At 36.4% G+C, this 22,823-nt stretch overlaps 1 protein-coding gene across 1 annotated transcript in view; it reads left to right on the top strand.

Annotated features, from left to right (window-relative positions):
* CNTNAP2 (contactin associated protein 2) overlaps nt 1-22,823 on the top strand; it is a 1,148,354-nt gene that overhangs the window by 972,085 nt on the left and 153,446 nt on the right. The window contains exon 15 of the mRNA XM_086615189.1: nt 631-758. Within this exon, the coding sequence (XP_086471315.1) occupies nt 631-758 (128 nt within the window). The remainder of the gene's footprint in view (nt 1-630; nt 759-22,823) is intronic.

The following is a 22,823-nucleotide window of genomic DNA, read 5'->3' as shown; positions in this document are numbered from 1 at the left end:
ATTCACAAGTTCAGACTTTTTGGACTTAGGCACTTAGTGTAAGAAATGACAGGATAAGATGACAAGCCTTTCCAGATAATGAGTCTTTAATTTCCCTTTTTTAATATAATATTAAAAATGTATTAATATAAAAGAAATAAAAGAATAATATAAAAGAAGCACTGTTTCCTTGGTATGCAGAAGTGGTATTGGTAGGATAATAACTGGCAGCAACTAGAGCAAAAATGATACACTTCTAGAAAGCATTAGAAATTTTTTTCCCTCTCAGAAGACTTCAGTAAGGAGATCGACAGCAAAGTGTTACCCACTAGCATGGAGCTGGTTGATCTGAAAAGCAGGAAGACCCACACAAGCCCAGCTGAGTCCAGGACTGGCTACAAAGCAAGCTGCTACTCTGACTGTGTTCCTGGGTGACTGCAGCTGCTGTCCATCCATTTTCCAGTAAACAGGCGGCGTTATTGCTCAAACTGATGTTGTTTGAGACAGTTTTTTAGACAGTAACACTGTACTGGTGTAATTGTTACATGCATGGTCTTTTGGTGCTGAGTGCCTTGAACAATAATAACCATCAAGGAAATTATTTTTATATATTTCACAATAGCTTTATTTCTTTCTCTCTCTGTAATTTAGGAAAAAAGACACTGGGATGTTGTCGTACAAAGAACACCTACCAGTAAGTCAGGTAGTCGTTGGAGATGTTGACCGGCCTGGATCTGAAGCCAAGATATCTGTGGGTCCTGTACGTTGTCAAGGAGATCGTAAGTTGTCTGGTTTTCTTCCACTTATTCCTGAGCATAAAGCAAACTAAATTAGAAATTTATAACTTTGTAGACATCCCGTGAAAATTTAGAGAAGTGACTTTCTACTCAAGAGACTTTTTTCTATAAAAGCATGATGTGATCTGAAAAATTTTGTCTATGAAACTGCACATGTAATGGCTCATCTTTGCACTTAAAATATCGATAATTGTCTTTATTTTTGTGGTAAATGTGGCAACTTTGATTATTCAACTAAGTTTATGTGGATATAAGCAGTAATACAGATCACATAAGAACACCTCAACATCTGTGCATCTGTTGAGTGTTCTTGTCAACGTCATTATCATTGCTATGCTTATCACTGTAAATTATGTTTATGGGATATATATAGTAGCGTGATGGCAAAACTTATCGCTGTAAACTCTGTTTACAGGTGTATAAAGTTTGACAAGATTGTAATCAAGTGTTAACCATATCAGGGCTAGACATTTCCATGTAAAACATTGAGAGCTTTTTCTAGTAGTCTCTGATTTTTCAGGCTGAGTGCCGATAGGAGGTGTACATCCTCCGGTTTAATCAGCAGGTGATAGAGTAAATCAGTATAATGGATAAATTTCCACTTCACACACAAAAAAAGTTGGGATGCCGTTAGAAGGACTGTATTCTTCCTTCAATCTATTTTATATTTCACAGGGTGAAATTCACCATCAAAGGCAGAGCAACTGCTTAAGGCACTTTTAAATCACACTTTAAAAACTTGAACTCTATGCAGTTGGCACACGTTATACTTGTCCTCTGTATTTGAAGGCCATTCTATTACAAGAGGTGCAATAAGGAAAGGTTGCCTGATCTAATTTGCAGTAACTAATATTTGCATGGTCTATAAGGAATACAAAATCTATCCTCAGATGCTGGTGAAGAGTATTAGAGTCAGCCTATTATGTTGCAGTGATGTAGAAATATTGAATGGACAGGCACAGTACTTGCAAGTTGCACAATCTGGTTCCAACCATCATCTAACATGGCATGACAGGGTTGAGTACTGCTTGTCCTTCATCCTCTGCCTCTTTGTAGCTACATGCTTTCCATCTGCATATTTTTAAGTACTTTAAAAAGGAAGTCAGTATCATTATCCCTACCGTAAACTAAAGTAATTAATCCCAACTGAGAGGAAACAGCATACTCAGAGTCATCCAGCAGGAAAAGTAGAAAAGATTTTTCTGGGTCGCAGTTTGGTGGGACTTTTAACACTAGGCCATTGTTCAGTGATGCAACTGAATGTGCTTAGCTTCTTTTTCTGTTCATGGTCTTTCTGGGTTGCCCAAAGGAACCCTCTGGCTTTTGTTAACGAATCATGCCTAATGAGCAGAAACAAATATCATGGGATGTTTCCAAATTTTCGCATCACCTATTTGGTGATTGTTGTTTGTGGTGTTTGACTAATTACAGGTCAGTTTGTGTTTGTTTGTTTCTCAGCTGTGTTTGACAAACATTTTCGTAATAGGCTCTTACAACCGATGACTAAGAAATAACAAATAGCATTTTTCTTGCAAGTGTATTCCTCATATCCTGAATCTGAGTGCTGCTAGAAATATCAGTCTCTAAAGCGTTAGCCATCTTTAAATGTTAGTATATATGAAACCTCATTTGAGCAGACAGTAGCCTTTATTAGAGTGTGACTGAGTGATACAGCCATTTGGCAAACTGGACGAGTGTATTCCTAACAACCTAATTAATTGAATTTTATGTTTGAACCTTACAGATACGATTTGTAGTTTTAAAAAAACTCTGGCTATAAATAAATTTGAATTTACTTCCATGACCATATATTATTCTCAAAAAGCTGGTATAAGTTTTCTCACAGGAGATAATACAAACCCCAGTTCTTCGCAGTTAATAAATCTCCCATTTTATATTCTGAGTGCATTTACTATGCACTTTCTTTCATTTTCTTTCTTGACCATATACAACAGCTGCTGTATCCCAGACCGATACTGTCTCACCATGGATTAGAGCTTGTGGAAAACAAGGGGTTTGTCCTGGGGAAAATCCCAAATTTTCCAAATGAGCTTCTATTCCAAAACAAAGACAGACCCAAAGTACTGAATTTGTGGGAAGAGGTTTTAAAAAACAATTAATCCACTTTTGGTGTATTACATGCGTTGAAACCAACACTATTAAGATTTAAGATGATGACTCTCTTGTCACAGCACAAGAAGTTCTGTTGCATGTGTTTTATATGTAGTTATTGTACAATTTTTGAAGGTGGTAATAGAAGTTCAGTTAGAGGTATGAAGACTGGCAAAGAAATACAAATTTTTGATCTGGTTGGAAGGAAAGTGGAAAAGGTTAGAGTGCCTAACTAGTCAAATAAAAATTTAGAAGGATTTTTCATCATGGTTGTAGAGCCTGCCAGTGCTGTAACCACTTATCTCATATTGCCCTAAGGGTTTTCCATGGTGAGTGATGTATCAACCCACAGACCAGTGAAATTCTGCAGCACATGAAGGCCATATTCTTACATCAAAATTGGAGTATAGTTTGCCATGCACTTCATAGCTACTTCTGTGTGACACCTAGAGGTGCTAACATGCCACCTAGGCCTGGTCACAGCTATACCTGAGAACTGTAAGAGTACAATAGAGCTGCTGGCCTTTGCAGTCCATAAGAACAGACAACTGAAAGCTTGCTATTTGAGGGAAAGGAGGATTAAAGAAAGCAGAGATATGTGTTGTCTCATGCAGTTCTCTTCCTCCCATACCCATCAAATTCTTAAAGAATCAATTAATCAATTGGGGACATAACAATTAACTATGCCTACAGTATTGACTGACTAAAATAAATCTGAAAGTCATTCATCTCAGTGCCATTTGTTTGACACAATGCAAGGATAAGTAGGAATGTAGCACACTTATTGCAGAATTGTAATTGTTCTCCTATTAGAAAAATCACTACATTCTTCCTTCAGAAATTTATGGGACTTCATTTAGTTCCATAAATGAAAATTTCATTTTTCTATTCCCCTCATTTATGACCTATTAAGGCTGCTCTGGGCAAGCTTGGATCTTGGCTGTTGTTGGAAATAAAGTCAGAAAACTTGGCCATGTGTGATTATCCATCTTTATGATCCAGAAGTGTTTTTCATACTTAACTGCACCTCACAAAACACTATTTGCAACCTGAAAATTAGTCTGGAAAAAGGGCCTTTATTACTGCTCTAAAGATCTGCTTGAGCTGCATATTCTACCAGAATGGTGAAGACTCATCTGGTCATTGTGGCAAAAATCCCATAAATCTTGCCCGGTGCCTGTCTTGCACCTTGGATTAAGTATCCAGGATGTTTCTTTTCCGTTTGCTATTGTAGTTGTCAGGAATGCTTTCTAAATATCTCATGATTTTTCTGAGTGGTGACCTACCAGGAGAGCAGACTTAAGCAATTTTATGGAGAACAGGTGCATAACCAGGATATGGGTTTTTTGACATTATATTGCATCCAAAAATCAAGGATTTTGAGCAAATATCAAATCTATTCAGACTTGAAGCAAAGCCGTCCTTCCTGGCAACTGCTATATGAGTGTTGTACTTACAGAATGGCAAAGGCAGTTTATCAACAGAATCTCAAGATCCTCTATGCTGAACTGGAATTAAAAACAGAATCAGGGAAAACACGTATCTATGTAACTTTGACATTCATCAGTCCTGAGACTCCATAGTAACGTTAGATAAGGAAACTGTTCTTGTTTTTCTCAAGTGAATGTGTTCTGTGCAGGATCTAGAAAAAAGGGCCAACATAGAACTGCTAATTAATCATCTTTACTCTTCGAATATCTTTGAGACACTGATTAAAATCCCTTTACAGACCTATTACAGTTGTACTAATACTAATGCAATAGCACCTGCACTCCTCAGCCCAGCTGCATTTGGCCTTGTCCAATCAGTAAGAAAGACGTTGTCCATCTCTTTATGTTTTTCCACTGTAATGCAAAGGGGCACTTTGAGCTTTCTCACTCTAGAGAGGGACAAAAGCATGTTGTGTTTTTCTGTCTAACTTCACCCAGAGGTGGTAGATCAAGGCTGCAAAAATGGATGTGGTAATTTTTTCTGAAACCAAACTGAAGAGCTTAACTTAGTACGTTGGGGCTATTGCTACAGAGATTTTATCAATAATCATATTTAATCAACATTACTTTTGTCACTTTTGGGACCTTTTCAAGACTTTCTTTTCATTCCCCTTGGGAAAAGATTGGTGTTCTCAAAGCTCCTATATTTGTAACCTGCTAAGAGTATCCTTTTCCCAAGGATTTTGATTTGAGTCTGCTCTTTATAAGCCCAGAGGGGAACAGACCAACTGTTCTGCTCTAGGTTTGCCTTTCTCCTTGAGTTGTATTTTCCTTTTGTCCCATTTACACTATAGCAAAGACAGAATTTAAGGGGGAGATGTTTTTTACACAGCTTAGATTTATGTTTTTTCCATCTCTTCTGGTTTACAGTTTTTACACTCCCAGTAAGACTTCGATTTCTGAGCCATGAATCATTTTTTGTGTTTTACTTCTATTATCTTTAATCTTTAAAATGTGGAGGAGGAATCAGCTGCATTGACTGTGGTTCTCTCTAAGCTAAGTTTTCATGAAGACCAGTGTCAACTATGTAGGATCTGCAGTGACAGGCAAAAAAGTCTGCTTGACAGATGACAGAAATTCAGGAACAAATTAAAACTCAGTTCTTACATCAGTGCATTGATTTTGTTCGTGCATGTGTGTGTCTGACTCTTTGTGTGTGTTCTCAGGGGAAATATATCTTGAGTTCTTTTATTCAGTGATTTTGACCATGGCTCATCATTACTTTTTTCATGACTCGATGCTTTGTTTCTTTCAGTTCCAAATATCACTTTTGTTTTTACTCTTGTACTTCCTTTTATAATGTTCTAGTAGAGTTGGCTTATTTAGTCAGACAGTGGTGTGGACATGGGCAGTTTTTGTGACTCCGGGTTTGTATTAAAACCGTCCTATAGATATTCTAAAACAGACAGCCACTGCCAGGGTCAGTGCTTGCAGGCACCTTGGTAAGGTGTGAGTCTGTATTGCTTAAGTACTTCTTGTGTATCCCACGTATAGGTTGGCAACGCAGAAGTGTTAGTTTTTATGAAAAATAAAATTACTGTTTCATATGCATGCTTAGTCCATTTTCATTATATTCTAAATTGAGGTCACTTTCAATGTCTTGAACTTGTTTTTCAATGGTATCACCCGAGTTTTAGAAAAAAATATCAATGCCTTACAGTACAGTTTTCAGTTGCACAATAAACCTATGAACAAGGTCAATTCTCCAGTAGGATATGCAATATGTTGACCCAGTCTGACCATCAGTGATGTTACTGTTACATACATAGGTAAGGTAAGCTGAAGAGTATCCCAGCAAAAAAAAAAAACCAAACCCAATCTGAATTGGTAGAAGATCCAACCAGGATTTCAGTAGAAGCAATTTACCACTACTGTATCTTAGACAACATTCCAGTAAGATAGAGACTTGTCTTACAGGTTACTGGAAGTGAAAACACTATATCAAATGAAAATTAACATCAATGATACTCCCAAAAAATAAATCAAGTCTGAGTGCTTGCAGTCGGCCTCTTTAAATGTATAATTAGATGTGAAAAATAATAATAATAACAAATACTGTTTTTTGAAACTTTTGAAGCAATTATGGCACTGGAAGCTTGTGTAGTGGGATTACATATATGAAATTCAGGCAATTCCCTTTCAGGTCTTAATTATTTCTCTGTTAGATTAGAAAACTAATCAAAATCTCTAGATTCTTCTACATTTCCTTATGTTTGCATGTATTTCTAGATACATCTATATGCATTTTATTTTTATGAATGCCTTACGACTTTCCAATCAATTGTGATAATTTCATTTGGGTAAATACAGGTCAAAACTTGATCCATCTAAGAGTTTAACTTTTTTCCCTAGTAACTCTATTCACCTTTAGTAAACAAAAATTTTTGTGCAGAATTTCCACAGCATGTCTTTATCTGTTGCATTGCATTGTACATTGTGCAATTCAAGTAGAATAGAGATTCATCCAAAGAACATCAGGACATTGCGCTCACTTGTTTATCGCAGTCATTCTGATGCTACCAGCAAAACAGGAGAAAGAGAAGTTTTCTTTCAATAAAAGCAGCTTGACAACCAAGAAGTTACTATTTCAGGCTCATTTGATTTTTTCAGTGGATTTTGTTGAAGGTGATAAAATAACAGTGTTCACTTACAATTTGGTTAGAGATCATCCAGTTCAGTTAATCAAGTCGCTGTCATCATTCTTCATGTGCAGTTACTTTCCTCAGAGATCCAAGAGAAAAGAATGACCCACTAGGTCATCTTTCTAAAACTTGCTCAGTAAACAAATCCACTCTTTTGTTGTTTAAACCAGTTGTTTAGTATTTGATTTAAACAATGTCATTTCCCATAGCTAAATCTATCTCTTTTTCTTCACCTTTAACCCTGGTTCATACCACATGTTTTTATTGTTAAGCTTAACTAGAATTTATTAAAGTATTTGTGCAGAAATGTTTTCAACAGCCAGCAGTGCTGGAATGCCCTCCTGCAGTGCCTTTATGTTTCTGCCATGTGGATAAAACTTTGCTCATTCTGAAAAAAGGAGCCAAAAAACATCCATTGTTCACACGAATTTAGGGTGTTTCTCTCTCATGCTGAGATATGCAAAGAGATTTAAAGGTGGACTCAGGATATAGTATGTCCTCCCCTGGCTTATCTTACACATGTTCTCTATCCTTTCTAAGCAGCAAAGTGTTAAACCATGACACTATTATGTAAGTTTTCAGCAAGATAAGCTCTACCTTAGATGATCCATGGTAGACAGTAATAAAATGAGAAGACCTAATGTCTCTGGAATTGCAAATAAGCTTGGAATTGTCTTGAGATTTGGCAGGTGGGGAGTGGTAGGCAGTGTGAACGGCATTTGAATATGTATGGCTGAAATTGTTTAACTTTAATATTAAGAAATATTTTCTTTCTTCATGATAATGCTTAATCTAAGACAATCATTTCAGATGCGTTGCTCCTACTCCTTTGCTTTTGTAGAAGAGGAGAAATTTTGGCCTAGAGAATTGTGAGGAAATAGTCTCTAGGACACTGTAAGGTTCATTGAGAGCTCTTTCTACACACCACTCTGAATGTAAGGTTCCTTTTATATAATCTTGAAAACCCAACAACACGTAATTGGTAAGATTTAAGATTTCTGTGTTCATGCACTCATTATAAGCTGTCAACATTTCTACTGGAAAACATTTTTTCTGAGGTTTTGACATGGTCATAAAATCTTTCAGTTCAAACTTTGCATGCAGGTGTATTCATGGAATAAATACTTATAAAGTGAGGCAGTTTTAACATAATTCTTATTGACTCACAGGTCATATATGAATATTTTCTAATGTATTCCCCTCACTGTCAAGTTTTATTCTGTTTGATTTCTGTAAGGAAACCCTACCCATGAGCACTACTCATTTCACAGAGCAGGAAGAAATACAGATGACATAAAATTAATCCGTCGTCCTAGAAGTACATGTCTTTTTACGTCTGACTTTAGCAGCAATATGCCTGCAAATAATGCAAGAGAATAAAGGAAAAACAGAGTTAAAATTATAATTTGGGCATATTGGGAAAACCACTGCCCTATAAAGTACCATACAGAAGTCAGTGTAACCCAAGGTGAAAAAAAGAAAAAGAAAACTTTTGTATGGGACAAATCTTGTTAGAACGTACAGAAGAGAGATTCTTTTAACAGTAAGTGTTGACTCTTGAGGTAGTTTGACCTCTCCTTTTTAATCCTTTTCAAGCTTTGCCTACATCTGGTAGTGTCTGAGTGTTTGGTTCAGAAGAGTGAGACTTACGCCGCTTTTGCCCGTACCTGGTGGTGTATGAAGGTATAATAGATTAGCCTGTCATTTAGTGTGTATTTTCATTATGAATCCAATTTACATTGCTGCAGGCTTTTCCTTAAGGATCAAAACCCAACATGCTCTGAGTATCTATTTTGAAGGGAAATACATTTAATCCTTGCCATCTTTACCGTATACTTTCTTACCAGTTACTTTTTCTGTGCACTCTTTACTGTCTTTTAAAATTAAAGTCACACCTGTTTACACATATATTGAATTTAGGTATGAGGAATAACACAGTTCCACAATTTACATCTCCGCACTTCCCAAATTCATCATGAAATGTAAACTGCACCGTGGCAGATGTTTTACCTGGTTTAGATAGGAATGGACTTTCCTGCCATTAATTCGCACATGCATTCAGTTCTACCTAAATGTGCATGTTGGTGTAAACTACAGAAGGCAGTTCATTTGAATTTCAAAGCAATAATAAATTTTACTCTCTTTATGCATTTGCTGAAGTAATGAAAACATATGGCAATCAAGGCCCATGATCAATTCTGCAACCAATCATACAATAAAAAAATGATGAAACTCCATAAGGGAGTTATGAGCTTTATGTTTCAGAGATACAGAATTCAAATGCAATTAAAAGCTAATTTTATTAAAATTCCCCTCATTATTATGATAATATTACAGGTTAATTTTATCTTTTTTAATGCAAAAAAGAAGGATCTGAAGCATTTCACATAAAGTATTGTCTCTAAAGTCCTAGGGAATTTAAGCAAAGAGTCGTTACTCTGATAGATGACATATAGTAGCTGTTCATATTAAACTCAAATCCTGTTAAAGTTATGCTTTAATTATAATTTCAAACATTTTATCATCTATGTGATTGTAATGCATATTAGTATCTTACCACTTATCTATAGCAAAGTAAGAAAAGCAATTGTGCAGGGTACAAAATCTAAGAATGAAAAGATGAAGCAATTCCCAAGGTGTATAGGGAAGTGATGAGGAGATGTCAGTAAAGCAATAAGGAACTAGGAGAACCTGAGACTAAACTTGGTAATGAGAAGTTGCTGGAATCCTGGCAATTACATGCATAAATTTACGGTCACCTTTAAATTTCACCCCATAAACCTGAAAAATCTCATAAATCAGGTATAAAATGGAGGAAATTATCTATATTCATTTTTTTAGGTGGAACTCTTTCTCACTTTTATACTTTTGGCCTGCTTGTTGCATGAGCGTTGACTGACATTTAAAGAGCAGAAAGAGCAGAAAAAGGCAAAAAATGATTTTGAAGGTGAGGTAGAGTGAGGTCAATCTCATTCATTGCTATGTGTAAGTTATGCAAATTCAGTCTCATTTAGACATAGATAAGTGAGTAAGAGCAGGATGGAGGATATCTAGTGATAAAGGAGCTCGTCTAACCTTGCAGAACCCAACACCTGGCACATAACACAAAATAACTCAGTAACACTAAGAAATGCCCAAACACCAAGATAGAGAAACTGATAAAGAAGAGGAAGTTGGAGACCCTTGATGCTTGTTAAACTTGCACCATTGCTCTCTGTACTAGGGAACCAAGTTAACTCTTCATTATGTCTTAACACAAGATTTTAAAATAGCTGAACTTTTTCTGTCCAATGGTTGAATAAAAAAGGTCAGGTGTGTATTCCACAATTACAGCTGCACTTCATAATGAGTTCTCATCCTGCAGGCTCCTCTACCCATCCTTTAATTGTAGGGTTGAATTCTGACAGCTTCTGTTGAAAACACTCCTGTCATCAAGTCCTATTTAGTGTGTATATCACACCTCACGCAGTGCTTACCAGAATTTTCTAAGGAAAATATCACGATCTTTCTCTAGAAGAAGCAGGACATTCTAGATTTTTATGTAGATCTGTGATGTGGTGCTCCCCAAAGGAACAGCTTTAGTACGTATTAACACAGGGTTGCAAAGCTTTGCATTTTGTGCAAGTGATTAGAAGTCTGAAATGGGGAAAGGGAATATGACAATAGCTGGAGAGAAGTTGAATACATTCAATGTGAAGAATTAACCACCTGCTTCTCTTCTCAGGTCTAATTTTAAACTGGTTTTCTGACGTTTGTCATCTATGAAAAAACTTGCAAGTGTGGGGGTAAAAGGGCTAGAAAACTGCAAGGAAAATATGAAGAATCACCCACTTACTCCCTTTTCCATTGATGATGTCATGAGGAACTTCCACTATTAAATTTCTGGATTTGAATATGTTGGGTTCCAAATTAAAGTTGTAACTGCAGTGTGCCATAAATTCAATATTTAGAGAGCAGGTTTCAGAGGAAGGTTTGCAATTCCCCTTCATTTTCCCTCTTTTCTGTGCTAAAAACTTATCTTTTGTGAGGTGCCTACTTGGTTCGTTAAGGCAAAAAAAAAAGAGAAATTTGAATGTGCTGATAATTTTAGTCAAGGTTTTAACTTTGAATCAGCTCGGATAGAATTAAAAGGAGATGAGTGGAAAATCCTTTGCTTTACAAAATTGTTTTTTTTTTTCTCATTAAAGCAATTCAAGGCAGTTCTATCCATTTACTGTTAGGAGCTTAAAGTAATCTGTACTTCGAAAGTCTTAGCTAAGCTTGCAGAATCATGAAGCTTTCAGCTTTACAATATTAAGCAGAAAATTCTAACACTTCTTTATGCCTGTGTTTCAGCTCTCATTTGTGAAGACTCATCTACATATCTGATTTGGTCTAATTCAGAGGACCAATATTTTTCATGAGGGCAGCTTACAAGGAAGCAGCTATTGAAAGAGAGGCAATGGTGACTTACAGTTTCAAAATCTTCTTTTCAGCTTTTTCTTTCACTAATCAGGTTCCGGCATGCACACTGTATCTATATTTCATTATTTACTCTTGCTTTCACGAACTCTTGCAGATGGAGACCTTTTGCCTTACCACTGAAAAGAGTTTTGCTTTTGAAAAATGAGGAACTAAAATAGTGTAAATCAGTTATTATCCACAAGATACAGTTCATGTATCTGTGTCCCATTCACTTGACTATCATTTATTTTAGATTTATGATGGTAAGGTTAAATTTAAAACGATTTATTTTGTTATGAACTGTTATTGCTTCTTCGTATATCAGATGCAAGCAGAAGTAAACTTGATCCACAGTTAGCAGGATATCTTGTAGGAAAGTTAAGATGCATCCAAAAACATGATAGAGAAGGGATTTTCCCAAGAAATACTGTAATTTCCTATCCCAAAAGGAGAGAAAATTCTCAAAAGCACTTGCCATACCAACACTGAAAAGCATAACTCATCATATGAAACAGAACATGTTGATTATCAAACCCAATTCCCATTGATGGTGGGACATCCTTGTGACTTTGGCTTTGAACATTTTACAGAAGAGCCTTTTCATCTCTGTTTAATTATATTTCATAAATAAATAGATTTTGAACTAAAAGACTTTTTTAAATGTCCAAATCAGCAAAATTTTCAAACCGATCAGCTCAGTGTAGTTACGTTTCATGAAGTTTCAACAAACTTTCAGTTTCTTCCAAAACTTTCAAAAGCTTCAGTGTTTCATAACAGTGACAAGGTTTTGTTAGAAAATATTTAAGTAAATTAAATATTTGCTTCGAGAGAGACACTCCTCCTTGCTCGTCTTTAAATGCGAAGTCATTGCCTATGATGAGATTCAGACTTGTGAGCTTTTGCTTTTGTACAATGAAAATAAACATTCTTGCCATTAGCTTCAGTTCTGCTTAAATTATAATGTGATTAACTGATATTCTACCCATCCATATTCTGAAGTTTATCTCTGTATATCACCATGCAAAGAGAACTCTCTCCTGTTCTCTGTACACACACTGTGTGACTAATCTGATGGTTCTTTGTAATATCATAAAGAAACTTTGAGATCCCATAAGGACAATCGGTTATTAAAAAAAAAATATTATTATCATACAGCGCATTGCAGTTATCACAGTCTCAGAAAATCTGTATTCCTCCAAGATACAACCAAATAAAATTAAGATGCTCAAAGCAATAAGCAGGATTTGAGAAAAAAAGGATATCAACATTTGAAGCTGTAAGTTGAAGAAAGAGGTGTGTCATTGTTAGCAATTCTTTAACAACTTCCCATGGCAACAAGAAAGAAACAGTATTTTGTGGAGGTTTTGCTTTAATTCATAAACTGTTTAAAAAATTAAGTAATAAAAATGTGTAGATTTTTGTTATTGTAGTTCTTTCCCTTTTTAGCCCTCAGTTCATAAAATTCTTTCACACTGTATTCAAAATATTTTCCAAAGGGTAGAGGAAGAAACTACCAGTTGTTCAAAGAGGACATATAGAAGCCAACAATATTAAACACAACAATAAAGCAATATTTCAAAGGCAGACAATATGCCACCTTCCAGTCAGAAGATCTGTTAGATGATGATACAGAAAAAAAACCCAACATTTTAATATGTTGTTACAAATTACTTTATATCTTTCTCACCATCCAGAGCAAGACATTAAATTCTTAAAGATCATAAAATGTAAGATATTTTACAAGTGCTTCTGAGCTCAACTGGAAGAATAGTGCTTAGAATCATAAGTTATTTTAGGTTGGAAGAGACCTATGGAGGTCATTTGGTCCAATCTCCTGTTGCCTATCTCCATCAGTTCTCCTGGAATCACTTCCATAAACTTATCAAAATCCTAATCTCTGTCTGCAAAAGCATTTCATTGTGTCACTCCTCAGGTAGACAGAAAACAACTTCTAATTTGTAATCAACATGAATTCATGTCCAAACTATGTCCTTTTGATCTTATACCTATACTAATATTTTGCTTAAATACCTCTTGCTCCCTAATGATTACTTCAAAAATGTATTCATGAAATGTCATCTTATCTCTTCTCAGTGTTTTATCTGAAGTAGCCTAGCCAAACTCCAGCTCTTTTAATTCTTTTTTTGCAAAATGTGTTCCTTTCACCAATCATCCTGATAGACTTTCCCAAGTACCAGATCCATTCTTGTATAGAAATCTGTCCACAGTCCTTCATTCCATTCGGGTTACTCAGATGCTAAAAGGTAATCATTGTGCTTCTACATGGCCAAGGTTAGAATTGACCTGAAGACCATCTCAAGCATTTCCATTTATTCGTAATTAGCATCAGAGCTACTGCTAGGGGTCCAGGGCTCAGGCTAGTAATCTCCACTCACATCAAAAAATAAACGAGCAAAACCCCAAACCAAGAAAGATTCAAAAACAGTAGGAAATTGCATATGTTAGTGATGTATCAGGACAAAACAAGAGAGTATCCTGCCTCAAGCTAATACTTTTTGGTGTCGAAAGAAAACATAACATGAGGCTATCAGCCTCAATTTATATCAGCCTTATTCTATGCAATACTGTGCGTGAAAATAAGGAAATTACTCATGACTTGCCACACAAATTTTTTTCCTCTGCCAGCTCAATATGCAAAAAGCAAAATTATTCATAAATAACATTCAGATGTTTCCAGAGTCCACCTGCAAAATTTATTTTTCTGGGCTCCAGGGATTCTGAACTCCACTGACTGTATTAAATATGCGAGGTAGGAAGAATGATTAGGCTAGACCTTTCCCTTGAGATCTTTGGAGAAATGGTGGTTTATACTGTAAATTTATCTCTCCACCTTGTTCCTAGTCCCCTCTCTCCTAGCTGTATGCACTCTCTTGAAGAGGCTTAGGCAAGTAAACATCATCACTTATCACAGAAAGCAAGCCCGAGGCCCTCCACTCTTCCCTTTTATTTACACATGAAAAGTCAGTAGTTCATAGTGACTAAGCTATGATCAAGGAGCTTCCTCAAATTATATTCATTAGTAAAACAAGAAACATTCCAGACGTGCACAGCACAGCTTGAAGTACTCAGCTGAGGAACTAATTAAAGACAGATAGTTGAGTGGGTAATGAAAAAACACACATTGTGGGTAGAAATAGCTAGGACAAATACACGTACTCTCTGCTATATTTGACGGGAAATTAAATTATCACGTATACTGAAATAAATTGAACAATAAGAGCTCTCCTGCAGCTTTTAGACACAGATCGTCCTTGGGGGTGAGACAGCAGGCAGTGGCATCAGCAAGCGGGGAGCCCCTGCAATGGTGCCTTCTGCAGCTCTCCAGCCTTTGGGCAGTACCCTGCTGCTACGAGGATCTGTGCTACGTGCAGCTCTCACATGGTAAGGGGGTCAAAACCTTTCGAGTCTGCCCTGCATTCTCTGAACGTGAGCATAGACCTGTTTGTCTCTATCAAAAAGTGAATGAAACTTGCTTTATGCACCCCCTTTCCTTACCCATCACCCTTCTGTGCCTCTTCCCAATTGACATTTCTGTGGAAAGAGTCAGCAGTGTAGTACTCCTGATATTACACACTGGTCCCCAGTGAGGGTAATCACATAGGCGACAGGAAATGTCAGGTAGCACAGTGGACCTTTCACTTCTTAGTTTGAAGAGCATCAGACTTCTTGCTTCTGCAAGGACCAGATGCAAATCGCAGGGCTGCCTGTAGCTTTTAAAAGGTTTAATGGTATCTTTTTTATCAGATTTGTAGACTACGATATGCTGCACACCAGCCATTTCCAGAGGCTTTTTGCACAGCAGTCTGTAAATGAACAGAGAAAACACTGTTCATGATGTGAAGGCAGCCAAAAGAGATATGAGCTCTGAAAACATACATAGAGAAGAGCTCCTAGGGGAACTCAAATAACCATTACTAGATGAAAAACACCATTAAGCTCAAGTTCAGTTTACTAATACTTATCACCAAACCAAAATTTGAATTCACAGTTTTAAAAATCCCAAACACTAGGAGCCTGATAGAATTTATAAGGATGCTTGTGCAAGAATGCAAGAGGTTGAAAATAACATAAGGAAGATCTGTTTCACAAAAGGGTCATCAGTTGTAGCCCTCACTGCACCCAGAGTCATAGGACTTAAATACTCATGCTGTTAGCTCTAACAGTAGGATTTTTTCCTTGATATTGCTCATTTTTACAGAAGAGTAACCAGTAGTAACTGAACAATCCCTAACCTCTGGGAGGAAAAAAAGAGATACTAATACACAGCTGGAAGCAGAGGGAGGGCAGAAACGGTTTCATGTGGTTCAAAAGCACAGTTCAAGTCATTGTGCCAGAGCTTGTCCTGTTCTCAGCCTCACCCAGAAGGTGACAAGTCACCTTCAGGACTCTCATGTTTCCAGCAGGAGAGATGAAGTCTAGCCATACCATTTCATCATCAAATCGAGACGTCAGAGGTGAACTGTCTGGAGATGGATTTATTAGCCCTGCTGTGCACAGAAATTTTGGAATCCCTTTCTTTAGTTGCTAATGCTCAATAATATATTTTAAATACAAATTTATGCTAGAACTTGTTGGAATTAATTAACATTAAGCAAATGCTTAAATGCTATAGCTAAAATAGAATGTAAGGATTTAGCGAAGTGATAGTATTAATATTATTCTAATTATTTTTAAGAAAAGTACTAGTACCATAGAAATAATAAAAATATAATCCTTGTCCTGTGCGCCCATAACATTTCTTTGGCTCATTTAGTGATATTCCTAATAGATATGAAAGTAGACTCTTTGCAAAGGAGAAGTATCTTTTTCTTTGGCACCACAGGAAATGATATATTCAGTTCATACTAGTTCTGTGACATATCTTAGATCTTGATGCTCGCTGTTATTTTAATTTGGGAAAAGGAAACAAATCAATCTTTCTGTTTCCGTTTCTAATAACCTATCAGAAATAATGCAACAGCTTTAAATGAGCCATTCAATTAGTAATCTCGCTATGAATATTTGATCCAAATTAAGCACCAGGCTACCTTTCTCTACTGTTCCTGCTGACAATGCTGTTTTTCTTTTCCAATTCAAACTCAGTCACAGACAGCTGCGTTACTCCTAAACAAGGAAAAGCCTATTTTTTGTTAATGATGTAGTTTAAAAGAGTTGTATTTTTAAACACCGTAAGACAGTATGCCATATACGTAAAGGTGATCTGATGGTGGATAACAACATTTAACTGTTCACTTTCAGTGAGTAGAAATGGATAACATTCAAGGAAATCAATGCATTTAAAACCTATATTACTTATGTTTAACTCACCTGTAAGGAGCTGGCATAATTGAAGCAGGAGCTTTGTTCTAACGCAGCCAACAATGATTGTTCTGATGTTCCTACTGCGTAACTGGGAAATTTGAGGATTTTTTCTTTTTCTAGGGGTGAGGCAAGGGTCATTACTAAATGGCCAGCGAAATCTGTTGGTTGAGTCTGATAATGACTAGAAATTAACTCCATGGTCCTAGAATTTTTTTTTCCCTAATGTTAAGAATAATAATTGGAATTCAACTTTCTGAATTACCAATATTTCCTAACAATTTTTGGAAAGTTCATGAACATTAGCATCCCTTGGGAGAGTGTGGCGATGCTATCTCAGCTCATTGTATCCTAAGCAAAACTGACAGAGTCAAATTATGATGCCGTAGTCAGTTGTGACTATGTTGCAAAAAAACTTATAATTGGATGTAGGATGTAGCTTCCTCATTACCTCCTCACTGCAACTGTGGTGTGAAATGAAGGTCAGATCTAGGACAATACGCTGTATTTATTTTCCCCTGAAGATAACATCTGCACGTAAGTGTAGGTTTCCATGTTCAGTGGGTCATGTCTATTCTTTGTGCGCCAGCACGCAGTATCATGATACAACCTGCGCATAGACTGAGTCTGTAATTGAAAGAGTCTGTTTCCTTGTCTTCTGTGGTGTTTCAGAGAGGAAAAGTTTGTATGTTCAGGATAGCCATTTCAATGTGGGAACTCTGATGTGTACTGTTTGTGCCATGGTACAGGTGTACTTCTTTGCATTTCATGCATGCACCATCATCATAAGCTGTGTGGTGTTATCTGCTTGCACCGTTAATCAGTAAATTTCATGCATCTCTTTGGTGATATGTAGTTAAGTTTAAGCATTTGTTTCTTTTGTACTACGATGATGTGGAGGTTCTTTCCTCTTTTCTTTCTGTCTTTAAGGACTCACTGCTGAAATAACCAGGACATGCCTGTGCAATAGAGGAGAACTGACTGGCCACTGACAATGTAGAATACATGTCCTGGTTACAAAAATAGGAGGTAGACAGTGGGAGCAGTGTAAGAATGATAAGAACCATGAATACTTTTTTTCCAGAAAATGGAAGTACAGTGTACCATTTTGTGTTTTGTTGGGTGAATACTGATGCTTGATGATTGAAGATATGTTTTCTGGGATCTGTTTAGGGACATGCCCTGGCAAAGGACATGAGGTTCCTGTCCACTGCATCCAACTCTATTTCTTTCTCATGCTGCCCCCACAATTCGTCACCAAAGCCTTTGGATTAACTGGTGACATTAGCACTTGAATGGATTGAATCAAAACCTCCTAGATACTGAGCTTTGGGCAATTGGCACTTTGTTATGCACATGTTAATAATAAACTAGGCATAATCAGATAATGAAATTTAAAATTGGAACTTGGAATACAATTTTAATCTTAATAGATCAAAACACAGGTTGTGAAGCTGCTGTTATTAAAGCTGTTAACATGCTTAAACGTTATTGCTTTTGTGCATATGCTTAATTACCGCCCTCAGCAGTAAACAATTTGATATTGTTGTCATCGTAATTTAAATACATGCATTGCAAAGAATGACCAGAAACTCCAATTTTAATTCTAATTCGTGAAAGTTTATCATTCCCCATAATGAAAGAAAATAGCAGCACCTTTCTCATCAAAGGCTTCTGGGAAAAAACAGTTTGGGAAATTACAGTAAGATGTTTATATGAATTTATGAATGTCAAATATGATTGGGAACCCTTTTAATATATTGCAAACAGCTTCATAGATAGGAAGTGCTATATTTGTTGCAGGCTCAGACATGCAGAGAAGAAATAGATCATTGTTTGGGCCACCTGGAGAAAGCAAGCCTTATAATTTCTTTGAGCATCCCCACTGCTCACTTCTCATTTCACCAGAGTATAGCGTGCTTACGGTTTTGAGAGACAGAACTAAAAATCCATAGAAATCTTGCTGGTTGTCAGATATGAGGAGAATATCTAAAGACTGTCAAGTGGAGAGTTCAAAATAAAAGCTTTCGTCTCTTGCCAAGAGCCACTATATCCTAAGAATGTGTCCGTCACTTCTATGTAGTACTGAAAACAAAATTAGGAGATAGTATTCTCTAGAAAATGCAAGAAAGTGAGTTCATGCCCTGGTACAGTTAAAAAAAAAAAAAAAAGGCAAGCTAATTAGAAACTGAACAATTTTATCCATTCAGCTCTGTTCTAATCGGAGATACTCTGAGGCTCTGTTCAAACCATCTTTCCTTCCCTCACCTTCTCCCTGAAGGAGGATACTGACATTAGAATCACAAACATGGTTGAAAGTATTTGTATTTTGGAATTATTTTGGGTAATTATTTGTATTTAGGAATTATTTTGGATAATATTTTGCGTCTTTTTAGTAAGGACTTTATCATGACTATTCCAGAGTCAATAATTAGTCATTAATAGCAATTACACACAAAGGTCAAAGACTGGCTGAGAAAACTCAGAAGTATACCACTGATCTCATCATGCAGTATATTTCCATGCAAAAAAGAATCAAGTACTATTCAGAAAGAAAGGATAGAGCATGTACATAGTCTAAATAACACCACAAGATTACATATCTCTGGTTTAAATATCTGATTTCTATAAAATGTCACGCTGAGTAGAAGTCTCATGATTTGTAAAATTAATGAATGTGAAACATTTTCAATTTGGTGGATTTTTTTGAGGGATCTTTTAGAAGTTCTTGTTTCCAAGTTCTTAACTTTAATTTCCTTGCAATTATAATGGCAGAATAATCTTTTAATGGCCAGAACTGAGAATTCAAGGCTAAATACACTCAGTATAGTCTCTGGGTATCCCCCGATGCACCATGAATGTCATGAGACGTGATAACACTGAATGTAACTGTTCAGGCTTTCTAAGATTGCTAACTTCTAATTTGGTCAGTGAATAAAGATGAGGTCTCTGAATATTGATAGTCTAGAGAAGACTGAGTTATGGCATGGTACCGATTCCTTTCTTGCCTTCCGAAACTGATTGCTACAGGCTAAAAACTTTCTAAATATATCTTAAATTAAATATTTTTATTGTTGCTAATTGTCAGCAGCTGTCAAAGGGATGTAATATGGTCACAGATGGAAGGGCACATGGATATAGCTATCATGGAAGATCTGGTCCCTGCAAATAAATCTAGGATGGAAAATACTCACTAGCAAACTTCTTCTTAGTCTTTGCTGTGATAAGCCTAGGAAACTCTGAGTTAAATTTACATACAAAAAGATCAGATAATGGAAGAGGAAAGTCACTGTTGAATTCAACCCTAGTTTGAAAAACCTCCTCCAGCAGTTTAACTCCGAGCTAAGAGAGCCACACAAAAAGTTACTTAGAAAATGAAGGGAAGGAAAGAACAGTAGGCAAAACACAGGCTTCCTCCTTCCAACATTTCACTTAGATGTGTGAACTAGCACCGTTCCTTTAAGAAACACTGTAGGAGTTTTAGATGTCAGTTGATCAAAGCACAAAACTGTGTGCTGAGCCCATCCTTATCCAGAATTAATTACGCTTAATTACAGTCTTATGTGATGATCATTATTTTCTGAAACCTTGATAATTGCAATAGACCAATCCATTAATATTAAATCTTATTTAAAAGCCAACAACTCAAACTGTACCTTCTAATACTGCCCTGAAGCATTTGTCAGCTGCTGATAGGAGTATCACAATGCCAAATACCAAATAAATAACACCGTTTTTAGCAGTAAATGTTTCTGATAGGAGCCCCACTTCCCTCCCAAACAGTGAGCCAGCTTTCATCTGCTGGGCTGTCTCAGGATCACAGCATTAGATCACACCACTGCAGAAGTGCTCAGTTATTTTAATGGGCTCAGATTTACAAGATGGAGCATATCATTTAGTTCTGTATGCAACTCAAAGCTTTTTTGGCAAGACATTAGAAAGTGATATATGGTAACAGCTGTAGGTTTTCTGCTTATTCTAGAGAACATTTAAAATTGCATAACTATTAATACCATAAATTCAATTTCAAGTTGAATTTTACAGTTAACCAATTCGGAATAAATATACATTATATAGGCCTACAAACTGATGGTCATTCAGTATATTCAGAATCCAGTACCTATAATTTTATAAGCAAATTTTTTGCTCTCTAGAAAGCTTGAAGGGTTTTGTTTGATCTGAGAAAAAGGGTAAGAAGGGAAAAAAGATTGTCTCTCTTGTGAGCAACCTAATGAGTAGTCCACTGCTATCTACAATACTCTTACCAATGTAAATTGTGCAGAGTTGTGATCCACTGGTTAATCCATATGTTGTATATTCGGAGCTGCTTCAATCAACTCTGCCTCTAAAATACTCTTGCATAGAAATGTGGATGCGTTTCAGGCTAAAACTGTGCTATTGATATGCCTTCCCTCTCTGACTGCTGTGAGAATTTGGTTATCTCTTCCAGGAGGAAAGCTTAAAAGTTTTGCCCTAGATTTCAGTGTTTTTTGTTAGTGAACACAGGTAGCTTCCTAGAACTACACAATATATCTAATGCATTCTTCCTTTTTGCACCATGTTCATTGCAGATCTTTTGCATTTTAGGGATGCCCCATCTTCATCTTCGTTTTTCTCTTTCCATTGCTGACAGTAACAGTTTTCATTTCTGAATCGCCCTAGCATGAGTAAAGCTTGCTGCATAGGAATCAAAGCATTTGTGTCCTAGCAAAGCACTAAGAATAGATACACTTGCAAACAAGTTAAGTAAAATGTCAACTAAATCAATTAAAAGCTCATTAATCTTTTTTTATGACAGCGACAGTGAAAGTATGAATAGAAAACAGTAGTAATGCACCGGTGTTACGTACGAGCTGAATTTCTACATTCTTCCTTACTCCTTTGAGGCAAAGAAGGAAAGAGACTTTATTTCTCAAGTTTGAATTTGAGTGACTGTTTGAGAAAGAAACCCATGCTTTTTTTTTCACTCTTATGTACCTCAGCTGAACACATTTGGTATGAAAATTCTCAAGAAAATAGACTCCATACTGCCATTTTATAGAGTCATTTTTCAGGGGAGCAGAGGAGGAAGCACTTAGAATTTTTACTCAAACATTAATCAAATGGTACAAGTCCAAATCATATTCTAATGCAACTTGTAAGTCACATACCCCACAGCACTTACAAGGAGTAAGTGTCTGTGAACATTATGCAGCTAAAGTAGACCAAGAGGGAAAATAACAAAATTATGTATATAATCCCAAAACATTCTGCATTTCATATGGTGTTTATGTAAAGTGGAATGCAAGTGGAATGGAGTTTTGAAATACACTACTCTAAAACGTTAAGCAAATATTTGGGCAATATAAAACTGGACAATCTCTGCATTTCAGGACTAGCTGAAGTAAATCTTAGCCTTCTACTCAGAACTATTATTTTGCTAACTTTTCTTGGTATAGAGAACTCACATTTTCTTCTCATAATAGGATCTTCGTTTTGGGCCATGCTTGCAGGGAAAGGCTATAGGACAGAAGTATTAGAAGGAAGATCTTAGGAGGTCTGTATTGCTTCCCTGCTGCTCTCTCTGAAGCCTGCAAATGAGCCTGGCAGGAGCAGAATTGAAGGAGATTTAACTGGAGCTTTGGAAGAGCTTCACAGGGAGATGTGAGCAGCAGTCCCTGGAGCTGCTTTAATTTATGATACTGTGTGCACAAACCCATCTACCAGCCCAGAGTTCAGGAGGCACAAGAGGATACTCAGACCTGTTCACCATACCTGTCCTGCTCATCACAGGGTACATCTCAGAATCAGAACAAATTTACTTGTTCTTTGCTGAAATAATGCAAAAATGATTTCTGCCTTTAATTTTGCTATGGGATTATGAATAGGAGTAAGTAATAACCAAGCACTCTAAGAAATGTGATTTTATAGGATCAGTCTGCTAAAGCAATGACTAGCCATAGTTGATCACTTGTTGCATTGCATTTCATTTAAAAGTTTTATGATTTTATCATATATTCTTTTGAAAATATTTGGACAGCATAAAGGGATTTAAATATTCT

This window comes from Tauraco erythrolophus, chromosome 7 (genome assembly GCF_009769465.1).
Source record: "Tauraco erythrolophus isolate bTauEry1 chromosome 7, bTauEry1.pri, whole genome shotgun sequence".
Classification (NCBI taxonomy): domain Eukaryota; kingdom Metazoa; phylum Chordata; class Aves; order Musophagiformes; family Musophagidae; genus Tauraco; species Tauraco erythrolophus.
The sequence above is the reverse complement of the archived record's forward strand: the minus strand, read 5'-3'. Positions and strand labels throughout refer to the sequence as shown.